General features: G+C 43.9%; 2 protein-coding genes across 3 annotated transcripts in view; one reads left to right on the top strand and one right to left on the bottom strand.

Annotated features, from left to right (window-relative positions):
• Positions 1 to 9,281, bottom strand: part of spryd3 (SPRY domain containing 3) — a 47,284-nt gene extending 38,003 nt beyond the window's left edge. For both annotated transcript variants that reach the window (XM_069526329.1, XM_069526330.1), the window contains exons 1-5: positions 9,160 to 9,281; positions 7,064 to 7,191; positions 6,256 to 6,331; positions 2,066 to 2,190; positions 72 to 207 (exon numbers count right to left, since the gene is read on the bottom strand). In XM_069526329.1, coding sequence (XP_069382430.1) covers positions 72 to 207; positions 2,066 to 2,190; positions 6,256 to 6,331; positions 7,064 to 7,191 — 465 coding nt within the window. In that variant the 5' untranslated portion in view covers positions 9,160 to 9,281. The remainder of the gene's footprint in view (positions 1 to 71; positions 208 to 2,065; positions 2,191 to 6,255; positions 6,332 to 7,063; positions 7,192 to 9,159) is intronic.
• Positions 9,282 to 12,037: 2,756 nt separating this feature from the next.
• On the top strand, positions 12,038 to 16,275 carry igfbp6b (insulin-like growth factor binding protein 6b). Its single transcript, XM_020111573.2, has 4 exons — positions 12,038 to 12,684; positions 13,476 to 13,510; positions 14,248 to 14,367; positions 14,723 to 16,275. Exons 1-4 carry the CDS (start codon positions 12,348 to 12,350, stop codon positions 14,834 to 14,836), a joined length of 606 nt encoding a protein of 201 aa, XP_019967132.1. The 5' UTR covers positions 12,038 to 12,347; the 3' UTR covers positions 14,837 to 16,275.
• The last annotated feature ends 1,471 nt before the right edge of the window (positions 16,276 to 17,746 follow it).

The raw sequence follows: 17,746 nt of genomic DNA, 5'->3' as shown, positions 1-17,746 counted from the left end.
ACGTAGAGAGACACAGTGAGCGAAAGAAAGACAGACGGCAAACGGAGACGACACCTCATCAACACACTTACCTCTTTGCCATTTTTGGTGAAAAAGACTGTTGAAAAATCTGCTTCTGTATTTTCGGAGTGTATTCCACAGCCAATGCGGTCACCTCGAGCACACTTTGGTCCAAACTGCTGCCCCACAGGGTTTCCATTGTACAGTCTAAAGGGAAGAAGAGACACACGTCTCATTGTCGTCCTCTCTCCTACTTCTGCTGCTAAAAACAATGATTCAATCATGATTATTTTCCTGGTGATTGGTTTGAAGTGACACCGTCGTTGATGATGAATGTTTGTGCTCACAAGCTTCTTTCACCTCTCCACTGGAACCTTTGCTCATTCTTCACATGCAAATTAAGGACGGTTATAGATTAAAGATATAATAAACAATGGGTGTAAAGTGGAAAATGTCTGTCAGGGTATAACTCAACTCAATTTTATTTGTATAGCACCGAATCATAATATACATTATCTCAAGGCACTTTTCATTGCAAGGTCGAGACCTTAATAATTGTGGAGAAACCCAACAGTTCCCGTAACGACCAAGGACTGTGGAGAGGAAAAACAATTCCTTCATTAAGTGGAAGACAATACAATAAGTCCAATGTTATTCCACTGTCACCAAACAACATCAAATATATAACGGAGTATATTAACAATCTATAATAACACTCAAGTTGACTGTTTTGGGAGAACGAGCCGTGCAAGAGGCTCGATGACCAAATAAAGAAGAGGAGGAACAAACGCCGTTGGAACGCGGAGTTTAGAGCAGGCTGACCTCTGACCCTTCGTCCCACACACTTTACTTTTACATTCGTTAACCTCATTATGGTGGAAAAACATGTAAACAACTTTGAGGCATATAATTACAGTAGCTGCAATGGCCTGATAATGTACAACACATCTGTCTAATGCTGCAGGAGTGTGTGGTGCCATCAACGGGTGAAATCAGATGCTGAAATATCTACAGAGAACCACAAATATAAATCCAGTCCTAAACATGGCGCTAAACACAGAGCACGTAGCGAAAGTGCTTAGCGCCCAGTTTAGGTCAAATAAGTATCTAAGGTATGAATCAGAAGCTCGTATTCCCTCCGCCAAGGGGGTTATGTTTTCTTCTGAGTGTGTTTGTCTGTCTGTAGGGAGGATGACGCAAAAAGCCACCGGAGGGATTATCATGAGACTCGGTGGAAGGATGTGGTACAGATCAGGGAAGAACTTTACATTTAACAGTAAACATCACAGCAGACGCTGAATTTTTTTTTTTTTTACTTCCTGTTATCAACGTTTTCCTCGTGTTTGTTTTCTCTGTCTGTTGGTTCATTAGCAGAATTGTGCAAAAAAACTACTAGATGTAAATCTACAGTTAGTAAGAACCCAGTTAGTATGGATTCTGGATTTGAATTGATTTCTCAGAGATTCATGGATCTTGATGAAAATAAAAACTTCAGACGTGTTTAGGGAGCTGGTATCTATTAGTGTGTGTACTTTTGTGCAAATCTAAACAAAAATCTGGGAAAAGTGAAGTTAAATGTGGTTTAATAAGAACTGTTGAGCAGTTAATAATTTATAATTTCTAAATTACCAACAATTCACTGATTAATTACAAAAAGAAAATTACATATTTTGGCAACAATGATTCTAGCTCTCTTTTCTCTTTTTTTATTTCAAATGAAATTTTTTGACTTTTAAAATAATGGTCAAACAAAACAAGTATGATGAAGATCTCACTTTAAACGAAACTTCACCATTTTCCGGACTGCACCTTTGCATTTCAAGTTATCAGTAGAAAAAAGAAAGAAAAGCAACACGAACAACTCAGAGGCCTGTGGGGCTCAGAGCCATGATCCCTGTATCAAAAGTACTTCGTGCTGGAGAAAGAACTAAAAGCAAGAACTAAGGAGAATTATATACGGAATTACTTTTGCGGTTATATGTGGATGCGGCAGCAACAGGCCACAATCCATTTTCCCAAACCATGCAAGAAACTGTAGTGTATAGATGACTGTGGTTTGACTTACTTGCCGTTGTCAGCGTGGTAAGCTACAGAGTATGGCAGCCAGCCAGGCTGGTGGTCCAGCCTGTAGAATTTAGGCACCAGGCCCACAGCAATGGTTCCCCTCACCCCAGTGTCCACTATCGTCACCTATAACAAACACATACACACACACACAAAGAGAAAACCCTGTAACTAACACACTAGTTACACACGTGAAAACGCATATCACGTATCCACCCACGTGCACTGGGCCTGCATGTGCTGGTGTAAACTGACGGCTGAAGGGGTTAGTGAGCAAAGACAACGTGGTCAGTTTGTGATAGGAGCCCTGACGAATCATCGAGGGCTACGTCGTGATCGAAAAGCGTTTGTGTGCTTCTACGTCATAGTTTCCGAACAGTTTTTGTCCGTCCAGACTAAAACGCAGCCGAGCAGGACGGGACCAGCGGCGGCTCTCAGACTCCAGTAGTGAAGATGTAGCCGAAGACCAGGACCAGTTAAATCAACTCACAGCTGGAGCAGATCAGATTCCACTCTGCTGTGTGCAGAGTAAAAAGTTAACTGCAAAAAATAAACTAAATGAATTTACAGCCAAAACCAAAAATAAAACACAAGCTTAATATTTTATATGTTTTACTATCAGAAACTTTAGTCAGTTCCACCTTCAGTGGAAAACAAATCAGGAAAGGAAGCCGCTCCAGTGAATCTCAGGCGGGTTTGACCCACTCAGGATAATGTCTGACTCTACACACATGGTGGAGATGTGCTACCGTCCTGGTCTCTCTACATATGAACAATAGAAAAATGTCTACTGTGTCTCCATTGCTGTTTTTTTAATTTTTTTTATCTGGTTTGTTTGCAGGACGGCGCAAAAAACTGCTGAACCAGTTTTCTTGAAACGTGGAAGCAGAGTGGAGAATGGACAAAAAGAGAACTCATTGACTCCTGGCACAGAACCAGACAAAGGGCCGGATCCAGGAATGTGTCACTCTGAATTGATTTCAAGTCGTAATCTTTATGAGAACAATCAGAAATGTGTCGGGTAAACAAAGGAGCAGGTGAAATTTGGTGTCGAAGGATCCATCTACTACTTGTAGAAATCTCTGTGAATCTCCAGAACCGTTAATCTTGTTGGCTTCACACTTGGCATGAGTTTTTTTGGACACATTAAACTTTCAATACTAATAAACAGCAGCAGAAACAGGTGAAGGACAGTCATCACAGTAACCTGGTCATAATTAAGGTGTAGAAGAGTAACCGTTCAGTGTGTCTGTCTCTTCCTTTGTTTGTGACCTCTTCTGCATCATTCCTCACATCTTCCACTTTACCTCCATCCTTGATTATCCACCTCCTTCTTCACCAGTCAAATCACTGCTCCTGCACGACGGCTCCTGGCACATGAAACCAAACTTCTTGTGTTTCCCTCACTAAAGATTCCAGGACCGACTCCTTTCCACTTTGTCAATTTGGGGATCACACATTATACCTTTGCTGTGTGAGAGAAGTAAATTCTTTTCCTTGGCAGGTCCCCACGTCCGCACCTAAACTGTTAAAATGCCATGAATAAAAAAAGCGTGCGAGATGACTTAGATTATGAAAGAGAAGGAATGTGTTCACCGATGAGCCGTTCAGTTATGTTGACATTAATGTTTCAAACAACTCTATTAAAATGAGTGGAATGCTGCAGATGTTGAGCTGGGCTCGAGGAGGACTGATGACAAAAACTGGAGAAAGAGCAGCAGCACTGACAACAAACGTGAAATGGATTCCTTGTGAAAGCAGAACGAGGGAGAAACACGAGGATAGCAGTGACGCATATGTCGACAGAAGCCTGACCTTTATGAGAATAAATGCTCCCAAATTTTCGAGATATCTGGGAAACTGACAGCATGTGCGTCACGAAGTAGAGAAAAATGTAGCATGAAACTCTGGGTAATGACCACACTAAAATCCTCTTGTTTAAATGTCAGAGGGACGTACGAGGCTCCAAATGTGATTCTCATTTAAATATAACAATTGTTATCTTAACGATTTGCATGCTGAGGCAAGAGAGAGAAAAGGATCTGGAGGTCAGATGAGAGTTTGACATCACATTTAGAGGAAATGTCACATCTGGCACGAATCAGGAACTCCTCACCGCCACGATGAAAAAAAAAAGAGTCAAAGTACATTGTTAGCTTGTAGTCGAGTCGAGGGAAACAGATCTGAAATGTTCCAACATATGCCCGAAATAGTGCCTCCCATCGAGAGGGGAACATCCGAAAAGAACAGGGGGAGAAGTAAATCAGGAGAGGTTCGTACAGCTACAGGACTCGGATGCAGCGTGGTCCTGTCTGGGGCTATTTGCAGCCCGGTGGAATGACGTAGGTTCAGTGGATAACGTAAGGCCTAATGTTTCCTCCTGAAGACAAGAAAGAAAGAATGCCGGCCTCACCTGCAGCCTGTGAATACACGTCACGAGGTCTACCATGACATGCACCATCCACAAGAAAGCCGGCTGATAAAAGAACCCTCTGCAACCTGATTTATGACTGAACTCTTGCTACTCTCCGGTGCTAAATCACCAAGATACTTCCCTCTTCTCTCGACTGTATGGACACACACTGTAGCAGCAGCCTGATGTGGACTGAAGGAGCACGTCAGCTTTGCTTTCTCCCTCTGCCAGTCTGCTGAAAAACACTGTGTGTTAGACTAATCTTTGTGCTCAGAGATACCACCTAACCCACACCCTATCCCTCATTCCAACGGAGCTAGGACATTTTTGAGGTAGTGGTTTTACACTGGTGAACTGGGACTGTGGGGGGGCACTGAGAATTTAATATGAAGTTGAGAAAATTGTCAGCAATGGGATTCCAGGGGATAAAATTGCTGGCTGGATGGAAAAGCAATCTAGGGCACAACCAGGGATGACGGTATGTGGGCCTATCATACTGTGAAAAACAAAGTTACAGATAGCAGTTTGATGCTATCACATCAACTAATGATGCACAAACAATATATAATCATCAACCTATTAATATTACGATGCCTATCTTGCCCGAATTAAGGCGTGAGCTGCTTTCAGACATGCAGTGGAAAACCTCTGTGCATTCTCCGGGGGGTATGTGTGCGGGAACGCAAATGTCTTGAGTGAGAGACTCTCTGGTCTTTCTGTGGATTTGAAGTCAGGAGGAAATCCGAATGAGCCGATGTGAGATCACAGCAGGAGATTCTCTGCAGGATTCACCGCGGCCAATGCTGACAGACATTCCCTGGAGGGTTTCCTGTGGGTCAAGAGGTTGGGCATGGGGGCAAAGGCAAGACATATTTTCCGAGGTGAGGGTTGCAGTCTGATTTAGGTGACTCTACACAGGAGGGGGGGGGTGGACAGAAAGCTGCAATGGTTTTCCTCCCGAACGTAAACGATGAAAATAAAGCTGTAGCTTCATTTGTGCCTCGCTCTGATGGAAGGAGGTCTCGACCATGTTTGGTTTATTGATCCGGGAAACCCAGAAAGGTGTTTACGTGTAGGTGAGCTCAGGTGTGACAGAAAGGAACCCGGATGAGAGCAGAGACATCCCATCTTGAACTGAAGGAGTGAGGATAGATGAGTCTCTGCCCCACCTCACCAAATGCCTGCTCATTTGAATGGTATCAGCGGAAACACTGCACGGTAGTTTCACTTGCTGGACAACTTGCTGAAAGAAATATTTTAAATATCTCTACACTTTGACTCTGAGGTTCTCTGAATACACAGAGTACGTTTTTTAAGAAATGCTCACAGCAATTTTATCTTCCTAGAAGACGCAGAGGCCTCAGAGTCAGTTTTTAGAAGTTGTGTGCAAAGTGTTTTAACTTTTCCTCTTCCTGCCAGATACGGTCACGGAACAAACTTTCCAGGGTTGTGTCAACGGCAAGCAAAATAGTGAGCACGCTCAAAAAGCCCTTGACCCAACTCTTCACTGAGAGGACGAGGAGCAAAGCAGGTAGTCTCCTGACAAATAGCTCCCATCCTCCTTTCTGCCACTTTGAAACTTTGAGCTCAGGGAGGCACTACAGAGTTCCCTCTGGCAACTAAAAATAGAATCTTAACTCCACAAACTTAGGAGTCCATGACTGTTTCAACAACAGGTTCTCGTTTTGTTTTTGTCGTCCCGTGTTTTTATGAATCTGTGTTTATCATTGTTCCAATGTCAGACGCTGATTTGCAGAATCAGAATCAATGTGTCTCACCTCAAAGTAACAGTTTCCCTTTGACAGAGGATGGCCAGCCACATAGCAACCCACTTCTTCAGAGTTCCCTTGGTAACTAAAGAGAAGAAATCACAGGTTAACAACAACTCGAAGAACAACCTCCTCCTGTCAAACAGATTCAACCACAACATCAGCGTGATCGTATTAAAACACGTTTTGTAGCCATCGTCAATATTTAAAAACCATGTAGCAGATTTAGAAATGCAACTGATATGTTTAAGTATTTAAAATTGACTCGAATACATGTTAATTCATATTTTTACTATAGTGACGCAGGTGGGTAGGGTCATAAAATGTTTGGATTAATAGCAGATGGGTTTGGGTGGGTGATCATACATCATTAATGTGGAAAATATTCATTACATTCTCTAAAATGTTAACGACAAAGAGAATCTTGTGCATTTCAGGGGCTCCGTCGTTATGCGAATACCTGCTACCATTTCTATGTTCCTGAAAAAAACTACTTAGAGATGCTAGGCAGAAGTTAGCCCCCGAGTTATGGAATAGTTATCTTCCAGCAGTTGACAGTGAGCGTTCATATGAGTATAATGAGAGGGCCGATGGGAGGGGGCCTCCTCTTACAAACTTTTTCAGGATTACCAACTCTAGCTTTAAGTCCAACATGTAAATGTGCGAGCGTTCATCTGCAATCTCTGACAGGTTGCTGGTTAAAAAACATACAAACAATACATACAAAACACAGAAGTACACACACACACATACACTATATGCATCTGTAAAACAGTATCCACATGGTTTCTGCACACCCATGAAACAGCAGGCTGACCTGAGCATGTCTCCATCTTTCTGCAGCCTCATGTATCGTTCCTGCGCGGGGCGCCCATCCCCAATATCTCTGATTCGACGCCTTAGATTCAGGAGGCATCTGTGGTGTAGTACATTGATGTCATCCATCTAAATGAACAAAAATGGGTCGGTCAAAAACTGTGCACCTCTCCGTTCAGCTCGGCCGGCTGTGCAATGTTTCCTGCCTGTTATAATTACACAAACCTGCCTGTCTGTGTCTCACATATCTCGAGAACCGTTCAGCTTTTCTCCCTCATGCTTGTGCAGCGTAGAATTTGGACACATGATTATAAAATGTAAGTGTGTGAGTATAAAAATGAACTCGCTCCTAAACAATATAAGGTATCAACAGCAAACGTTACTCCGGCTTTAGTTTGATGGTAACACAGCCATAATAAAGCAGAGACACTCTACAGCTGTGTAAGTTGACGTGTCAGCATATTTTGGATTAACAACGAACAAGGGCAGGGAGAAATTCAACAAAAGGCAGCTGCTCAATTCAGTGTTGAAATACTGCAGTGAAGCAACAAACCTTGAAAAGCATTTCATAAGACACCACTCCAGCTCCAGTGGGTCTGAGACCAGCATAACTGCAGTCCGTTGGTTGAAGATAATACGATGATAATATTTGCTTATTTTATAAACTGAATATGCTTTTCACAATGAGTTCTATGTGTATCCTCCTGAACATCATTCCTGGTGCCGTGTGGACGCATACACAGATAGTATGCACAAACACTACTGTTAGTGAAGCTGATTCTGACGACAGCATTTGATCTATTGTTGCTTTGGTTTAAGATGTTCACAGGACTTGTGGGATGTCTTCAGTGAAACTCTGGCCCTGTTCAGACCTGTTATTAACATTCATCCTGAGAGAGACGATCACGGATGGACAGATCTAAGTTGGTCTATTCACACCTGACATCGACAAGGGTACTGAATGTGTCTCTTCTGATCACTTGCGATCGGACCTCACTTCCCCACCCAGTACGCAAATAAACATGTAGGTCACTTCAGTCGACATGAATAGGTTAAAGAAAGAGAGGTGTCAGGATCAATCACTATTCAGTGTTGATGTTGTTTCCACAAACAAACCAACGTATGGACACTGAAGAGCATAAACTAAGTTTGGTTCATTATGAGACACCAGCTGTCCTCCACACGTGGCCCAGGACACATTCATGTTCACACAGCAACAAGACAGTGCATCACAGACCACCACAGACCACCACAGACCGTGGCCTGAGTGACCTGAGACACTGAGGCACATTCAGACTTGATGACACCCGAGGTCACGTCATTACTACGTCCGCTAGCATCGCTGGTTCCTGTAGTGGACTTTTTTACGTTTAAAACTCGGTGTAAGTTAGACGCGGTTCTAAAATCGCATTTATAAGTAGACTGACAAACACTTCATGGACTGAGTGGATCCGGATCGTGGACCACGACTGCAACAAGACTGCTTGACTCCTTCAATTCATACGAAATGTTTCTTCTGATCCATGTTGTGAATACTGTTGTTGAGTTGATGTGTGAGGGATCCTCACACGTGGCTCTCTGAGGATTCTTTCCGGTAGTTTTCCTCTTGTCGAGGGTGAAGAACAGAAGATGTTGCACTTTGTTAAGATCTGATATGAGATAAACAAACAAAATGTGATGGACTTGATAAACAGTGTGTCCTCATTGTGTGTGTGTATATATATATATATATATTCGTTGTATTGCTAGTGATGGGTGGGAAGTGGGCGTGCCAGTGTTTACATCGAGCTAACGCAGTGAGAGCTAACCCCTGAAGGATCTCTGAACATCACCGGGTGAGCACACAGCTACACGCTAACCCCTCACTCGACTGCGGGAATCACTCAATTTGACAATTTAACCACATTTCACAAAACAGCGTCCGTCGATTCTCCGGCGTCACTTCAGCCGCAGAGCTCGCCGGAGGTTAGCACCACTAGCAGCTAACGTGCTAGCTCCCTCGCCTCTGACAATCGAGCCTCCGAGCTGAACGAAGCACGAGAGGTGGTTTCTGACGGCGGCGAGCGGAGCGAGGACCCGTCACCGGGGGACACCCACCTGCTCTCCCGTCGTTCAGCGAGACACACGCTCGCTTCTGTCCATCGGTCCGAGGGCGACACGCCAAACTTTACAAACTGCAGAACCGGCGCTTCGCAGTGACGTCACAAGCCTGCGAGCCAATCAGAGCGAGGTGGTGAGAAGTGGCGACGATAATTCAGCCAATCCCGTGGCTCGTGTGTGTGTGTGTGTGTGTGTGTGTGTGTGTGTGTGTGTGTGTGTGTGTGTGTGTGTGTGTGTGTGTGTGTGTGTGTGTGTGTGTGTGTGTGTGTGTGTGTGTGTGTGTGTTAAGTGAAGTTTACAAATTTAGTTTTGTTTAAACTTTGCTCCATGTTTGGGTTTAGTGTATTGTTAGGTTGTGTTAAAGTCAGGGGGGTGTGTTTGGGTTGAGTTTAAGTTTGAAGTTTAAGTTAAAGGTACCACTTTATTCTAAAGTTGGCTCAGCACCCAGATGGTGGCTGCGGAGCCTCAGAGACAGTGAAACTCATCCTCGTCCATTGGAAGATGTGTTCGGAGGAAACTGTTCTGAGACCCGGGAGCAGCTGGAGAGACAGTTTTTACTAAACCTGGATAACTGGACCGGAATGAATGAACGGTCACTGATTACAGTAGAGGGCAGCAACACGCCATTGCGGCGTCTCATCTGCCAAATAGAATAAAAAGAAGAAGAAGAGTTGGTTCAGTGGTTTATGTTAAGGGTAGGTTCAGGTTAGAGTTGGGGGGGTGTTTAAGTTTAAGGTACAGTTAGGTCCAGGTTCAATTCAGAGGTATGTTTGGGTTTTTGGTTCTGTTTTAAGTTTAGGTTTAAGTTAAAGCTTTGAGGGTCTCGTAAGGTTTGGTTGGGTTCAGGTTAAAGTTATGGGCCTTGGCGGAGGTCTGCTCACAGATAAATACCATGAGTGTGTTGAAAGCAGAGGTGGCAGCAGAGGGATTCACTAGGAGGCAGACACTAGGAAGATATCACGTGTGCGGCTGCCTGGAGGAGGAAGGAAAAATGAATAATCCAGGGCAGCTCCCGTTGGTCTGGCGTGGGTCTTGGAACATTCTCCTGATGTGTGGAAACAGACAAGTGCTGCAGCTCCAGAGGTCGTGACGAGACGGCAGGTGATGAAGATGAAGATGAAACAGAGCAACAAGCTGCTGATGTCAGGGCATCATGAAGTCCAGAGTCCCAGCGAGCACTGGCCGTTAAGGACGTCAGTGTCTCCCGTCAGGTGTCATAAGTGTCATAAATGGGGAAACAACCAGCACTGATCGTCATTGTCAATTAACCTGCAGACGACTTGAACAGTTCATCCTTTTATTGTTTGGTAGACTACAGCAGTGCCCGACAGACAGCCAGGCAGAGATCTGGGGAATTAGTGGATAAATAAAAAATAGATGGTGGATATTCATTGCTAAGTAAATATTCTTATTCTATTTGTGCTTCTTTCTCTGTTCGGAGTTCATGTAACTGTCACCGGTGGCAGCGAGGCCAAACCAGATAACACTGGAGACAATGGGACTCGAGATAAGAGAGGAATTCATTCCTCAGCAAAACTGCTGCAAGACTCTTTCAATTTCTGCTTTTACAGTTTTAGACCGTTTACACAATAACCCTACCCTAACCTAATCGTTAACCTAACATAACCTTACTTTAAAGCGTGTCTTCAAATTAAAATGTAATTATATACTTCACTCTGTCCCAATAAGAAAGACAAGTTCCCTAAATTTGTAAGACTGTGTAAACAGCTTCAGTGTGTGTTCCGTGTCACACATGTCCCCACAACATGCGTAACAACCGGTTCTCACACACACACACACACACACACACACACACACGCACACACACACACACACTCATCATTGCTGTAAAATTACCTCAAGTTGTGTAAAAGTCTTTCGTGATCATTTAAAATTTAAGATACATTTGACTCACTAGTAATTACTAAAAGTGTTGTATATTATAAACCAGTAAAACATGTGATGTACCAGTGAATGGTGATGATCCATTGTGTGTGTGTGTGAGTGTGTGTGTGTGTGTGTGCGCTGTGATCTTTGACGATGGCGCCCGTGTACAGAGGATCTTAACTGGCTGAGTGGAGCGATGGATTGCATTATTAGCGTTTTCGCTCTGGCTTCTCGACGTGCATTCCTGCAACAGAAGTGAGTCCTCCACCACCTCCTAATCATCCAGATGATTACTCTTGCAATTCAAACCACTGGCGAGAAATAGTCTCCTCATACTCCCGACATGTGATGTGGTCCACCAAGTCAAGTTCATATCAAACGTGATCCAGAGTCTGACTAAACAGTGGACGATCCCTTTTGTCGAGGCAGCGCACTGCACGTCTGACTCAGCAGTGATTAGATGAAGCTGAGGAACAGTTTCAGTTGATTTGTCAAATCGTTTACACTTCTAACATTTGTGCATCCGACTCTTTCCTCCAAACTTTGATATATGTGACCGAACACGAGGCTCTACAGCATCAGAGACGTTCTCCGTCGTCACAGCCACCTCCAGAATTCAACCAGGAGCAAACACACAGCCGTGCATGCGTTGGGGCAAATGACACTGCAGCTGCGACGCTGATGGAGGCACATGCACATTTGTTTTAGTTACCATGGCAAATAGTCCGGCAGGAAGGTCTGTGACCACTGGAAAGAAAGTGCAAATATCTGAGCATGACAACTACTTTTAATGTGTGAGAAGACGTATGTGTGAGTATGTAACAGGAAAGGGTGGAGAGATTTTGATCATTTCTGAAAGGAACATAATCCACCCCCCACTTGCTCTCTCCCTCCCTGCCACCTCCCTCTCTCTCTCTCTCTCTCTCTCTCTCTCTCTGAGTCCCAGCCCCTGAAGGTGTCATAACTGTGCACTCTCTCTCTCCCCCTCTCTTTCTCTCTCTCTCTCCCTCCCTCTCTCTCTCACTCACTCACTCACTCACTCTCTATCACCGCCTTTCAGATCTTTAAAAGCTGGTGCTTTGCTGTTTCTCTCTCGATCTCCATTTGTCTCCTCTGGCACTGCAGGGGACTCAACCGGCAAAGCACCAAGGAAGACTACTGTATAGAAACAGGAGGAAGACCGAGGGAAGGAGAGAGAGAGAGAGAGAGAGAGAGAGAAATATACATCCAGAAATAGCATCAGCCACATTTAACTGATAGAGAGTGACAGTGTGAAGAACCTGAGACCTGGACAGAAAATGCCTATCCTTTCTAACTTAACAGCCATTGTTTTGTTGCTGATTGCCCACTGCGGATCGTGGAGCTGGGCAAACCGCTTGGGGCCCTTCAAGGTCTGTCCCTCCTGCAGGGATCCACTGGGGGCAGGTCGGCCCCCCAGGGACCATAATGTTGCCGGCAGCACATCAGTGTTGGCCCAGGGAGAGCCCTGTGGTGTGTACACACTGAGCTGTGCCAAGGGGCTCCGCTGTGTTCCCCCACCACGGGAGCACAGCCCCCTCCAGGCTCTGTTGCAGGGACGGGGTATTTGCGCCAAGCACAGCAGGACTAGTCCCACTGAGAAGCCCCCCCCCACAGGTAAGATACTGTATATATACACACACACACACGTGCATGAAATCACGTATGCACACATACATGCACGCATGCACCTAAAGATGGTCATGCATGGAAACTGCCGGTAGCCTTGAATTGCACAGTGGTTTGTTGAGGATGTCACAGTCTCCACACATGATCATATCTGAAGTGAGAATCCTGCTTATCTATAGATTGCATGTGATGCTGTGTCACTCACCAACAAAAAGAAAGCGCAGTTAGTGTGTGACATTTAAGCCTGGATGCATTTTGTGCAACAATTACGAATCTCTGCAAACCTCCACGATCCAAGACGCTCTGCAGCGGCTCACTGTGATAGAGATGAACATTTGTCTTTACAGTCCTGTCATTAATCAGAAATGATAGAAAATCCCCTCAAAGCCCAGTGGCTCTTTGTGAATATCAGTCAGTGAGAAACAGTGTTTTAAGTTAAAATGCACATTTATATGATTTGTTCATTTCAGTGACAGAGTGTGCGTCCGTCCTACAAGTCATGATCTCTGTGGAGAATCTAGAATGAATGTGAAACTGTCACAGTGTCACCTACATCCTGATCAAGCAGCTTTTCATTGCAGTGATCCCCATCTACTGTTCAAACGGAGATACTGCGATTAACTGTGTGAGAAGGACACACTGATGGACATTAGGTGTCTCGGGGACCATCAGACAGATCTCATCTGTGTCTCCGTGTTATGTTATGAAATGTGACATTGGATGTGGTTTGACGATGGTTTCGTGTCACGTTCTCATGCTGGTGTGTCGTTTCCTCTCAGGTCCACATCCCTCACACAGCGGTGACATTGAAAAAGTAAGTTCTCGCTCTTATTTTACAGTCTTGAATGAGTGAAGCTGACGGATTCTTCCCTGAATGGCACATGTCAAGCATTATTCATAACCCAGATTTCAATAACACACATGAAACGTGATGGAGAGGCTTGTGTGTCGAGCTGCGTTGTGGAGTTATCACCACAGATCCTCTGCTGTCTTGGGTGTTGCAGTGGCATGTACACACACTGCTCTAAAGCCATGCATTATGGTGCATGATGTGTGCGCTGCTATGCGGCAGAACTAATTGAGCATGATGTGAATCAGGAAAGTTTCAAGTCTGCCGCTGCCACCGCAGATTTATCTTTTGACTTTACAAGCTGATTTGCAGCATTTGAACTAAAATGTGTGTCATCATGGGAACGACAGTAGTCGCACAAATAACGAAGATGAAACCGTTCAGTTCCACAAAGTGACACAAAAACGCAGAGTCACTTCTCTCAGTGACCTGAAAAGCCAAAGCATTGTGTAACAATATGATTATATAATGTTATACAATCTGTGACATCTGATGTATATAAATATACATACTCCCTGCTCCTGGCTCTGCTGCTGCATCACAGTGGCTGATCCTCTGTGCTTCACATCGACATATTGTGTGATCAGAGAGGATCTCTGCCAGTCACCTGGGGGGGGGGTGGACACTGTCCACATGGAGACAGGTCGTCTCTCTTTGTCTCTGGTGATGTTTGAAGACACACTCTGCATTGCTGTTTTCAGGCGCCCTGCCGCAAACTGCTCAACAGTGTCCTGAGGGGTCTGGAGCTGACAATCTTCCAGTCTGACCGCGACATCTATATACCCAACTGTGACACTCGTGGATTCTACAGGAAAAAGCAGGTAGAGTATTTACAGTCACCTGAATCCACATGAAACCCTGGAACTTTGTTGGATCTGATGTGATGATGTGTGTTTGCACTGACCCGGTGTCACGGTGCATGTTGCTGACTGTCAGAGCTGCACTCCACTGCAGATTTCTGCATCCACAGATTTGTCTGTGGCCACAGGGGCTGAGAATAACTGACACTTCTCGCTCGGAGCCTCTCAGCTGTGGGCACAGAGAATCAGGACTGCGCTATGATGACATATCATTTTCTCTCTCTTCCTCTCTCACCACCTTTCCCACTCTCCCACTCGATCTCCGCCCTCCGTTTCCCTTTCAAAATCTCCCTCTCTGTCTTTCCATCTCGCACAGTGCCGCTCCTCCAAGGGCATGCAGCGTGGCCATTGCTGGTGCGTGGACGAGCTCGGCACGCCCGTGCCCTCACGTGCCAGTGAAGATGGTACTTTACCATGCGATGGGGAGTGAGGGATGAGTCTGTCCTATTGCTCTGAGCCTGGAGGAAGAGGAGGAGGAGGAAGAGGAGGAGGAGGAGGAGGAGGAGGTGGCGGAGCAGCAGGAGCACAGGGAGAGGGGGTGGCTTTAGCTTGTGCTAGACACTGCCTAGACAGGAGGTAGCAGGGATAAACCACTTCCTATGGGAAATCCACACCAGTTAACGTTCATGTCCTCTCTAGAAGCAAGACACACACACTCTCACAGTCACAGCGACAAAAACATCTGCCTGAATGTTCAACAGTTGCAGCAACGTCCTCTGCGTCGTCCGGCGACATGCTGCATGCTCACATTAACTCTCCGTGAACTGCCTCAGTGATCCGAGCGGTATTACTCAGAATGATCTCTATATTCCCTGGCTCTTGTCCCGGCTTTCTGGTAGATTTTCGTTTTCCTTTTTACTTTAGGATAGCTGACACTGCCTGTGCTCGTTCTGATCTCAGTGGGCTGAAATACTGTTACGCAGGTGATGTGACACAAGACGTTTGAAAAATGTGTCTCCCTCACCGTCCTCTCTCCCTCTCTCCAAAGATACACTGATATCAGCGTACCTAATTGACAGAATATTTCTTTTCTATTAATTTATTTTTGAGTATGTATTTCCATCAAGTACTGCTTGAATCTTACAGTATCTTATATATATGTAAAGTCAGAAAACATAGTCATAAGAATATGATCTTGGATGCTTCTGTTCATTTTATTTGTCAAAATGAGTTCTGACTGCTTATTAGTTGATTGTTTGTACATATGTTGGACATTTTGTGGTCGACTGTGTGTTCTGAAGTGGCAGACAAAAAGCTTACGGCTGTTACCCTTTTCAAAAAGTTGTAAGGCATATTTTTATACACGTCAATATAATATTTTATATATGAATTGTTGGTTTATTTAATGAACTACAGTACAATGCCATGTATTTTTATATTGTCAGCAGTTTCTTATTTAAAGACAGAGATTATTTTATTTCATGTTAGGGGAAGAGGCACCTTTATGGCAAAACTTCACTTCACATTCATCAGAGCTCTATTCTATTAACTGCTGTACATCTTATGGTTATATCTCATGTTTTTAATTTCCTTTTTATTTATGCTTTGTTCATTTGAGAATGTCCATGTTAACTAGTATGTTTTATTTTGGCACATCATACTATAAATTCTGATTTCAACGGAGGGATAAAAAATAAAAAGATCAAATTTGTTATTGTTATAGTTCGTCTTTCCCAAGTCCTTGCAAAAGTCATGAAATTGTGTGCTATTAAAGTGTGATTAGAATTTATCTCTTTCTGACCAATCTTGTCGTGCCGATGTGTGTGTGCCGTGATGACAGGTCTGTGCACAAAGGACCTTAAGATTTGCAAACTGAAAATAAAACTTAATGATAATAAAAATGGAGAAGAATAAAACATATATTAATATAACAACAGGTGTTGGGTGTGTTCTTTCAATAAAATGCTTGTGAAGCAGAGATGGTGATGTCAGATAAACGTATAGTGAGAGACTTCAATGGTGCTGCTGTTATTTATAATACTGATTCATCAGGAGCCTCCTGTGATTAAACTAATGTTTTTAAGTTAATAACAAACATTATAACACAAAATAAAGTGGAATGTTTATTAAATGTAAAATAAGACTTTACTTGACTTTACTACTTTAATCCTATTTTAGTTTATGTTCCAGTAAAACTTAGTATTTATATTTCTGATTCATATTTTACAATAAAACACAAGATGAGATGATTCATCACTGATCCTAATAAAACTATTTGATAAAATGATACTTTACATGAAGCATTTCTACCTTTGGAACTCAAATTCTGCTGATATTACTTTAGGACTTTAAAGTATTTAAGTCTTGAGACTTTTTACTTGCAAGTTTAATATGTGTGTAATTGTACATAAATAAATCATCTAAATACTTTCACCCATTCACAATTAGACACATATTTCATGTGACACATCTTTTACACCAGAATGTGGAGGTATACGTGTACACCCGTTAGAAAACTGGCAGCTGCCTCGGTTACCAGAGAGGAGTTTGCATTTCTGTTTTATTTTTGTGTCTGACGTCAGGAGAAACTGAGAAGCTCTCTCACCGTGCTGTCTTGAAGGTTTTGCATTTTGCAGGATGCGAAGACATAAATACTGTTGCATGTTGTTCCTAAGATTTAAAAAAGTACACAAAACATTCACGACTGTTTACGCACCAACGCCCGGACCCAACCTTTCTACTCATCTGACCTGGGAGTGACGGTTGATTGAATCGACTCACACGCAGAAATAATCCAGATGTGAGTGACCAGTGGAAATGGGCTTCGTTACCAGTGTTAGCATCAATCAAGCTATTGACTCACCGATTCTAAGTTCAGGCTCAGCGTCAAACTTCATGTCTTTACTCACCTCCGCTGCCTCCAGCCGAGCGAAGCGACTGTTCCGTGATCTGTCGTTTTTCACTTCTATTTCTATAACTGTTTTGTTTCTACTGACGTTAGCACGCTAATCGTCGTGCAGCCCAGGCCCGAGTCCACGAGTGGCTTCTCTTAACTCGTCACTGCATCGTCCAGTCTGTCCTGAAGACGGAGCCGACCTTCTAACCAGGGACTGTACACGAAGAAGCCGTGATTGGCCTCAGCTCCCCCGAGACCCTGTGGATGATGAGCGGGGCAGATAATGGATGTTTATGTGAATCAAAGATGGACGACATGTGAAGCCAAAGCATGTCCATCGCCATCTGGTGGCTGACTGCAGCAGAGCTCATAAACCCAGCCTCCTTCATGTGAACCGATGGGACATGAACCAAAATAAATGAGTTGAATTGCTGTTTCTGTTATTTTAGGTAGTTGTTATTGTTCTGATGTGTGTTCGAGTGTTTCTGATCGATTGTCTAATCG

Source organism: Paralichthys olivaceus, chromosome 6 (assembly GCF_024713975.1).
Source record: "Paralichthys olivaceus isolate ysfri-2021 chromosome 6, ASM2471397v2, whole genome shotgun sequence".
Classification (NCBI taxonomy): domain Eukaryota; kingdom Metazoa; phylum Chordata; class Actinopteri; order Pleuronectiformes; family Paralichthyidae; genus Paralichthys; species Paralichthys olivaceus.
This window is presented reverse-complemented; position numbering and strand designations above follow the sequence as displayed.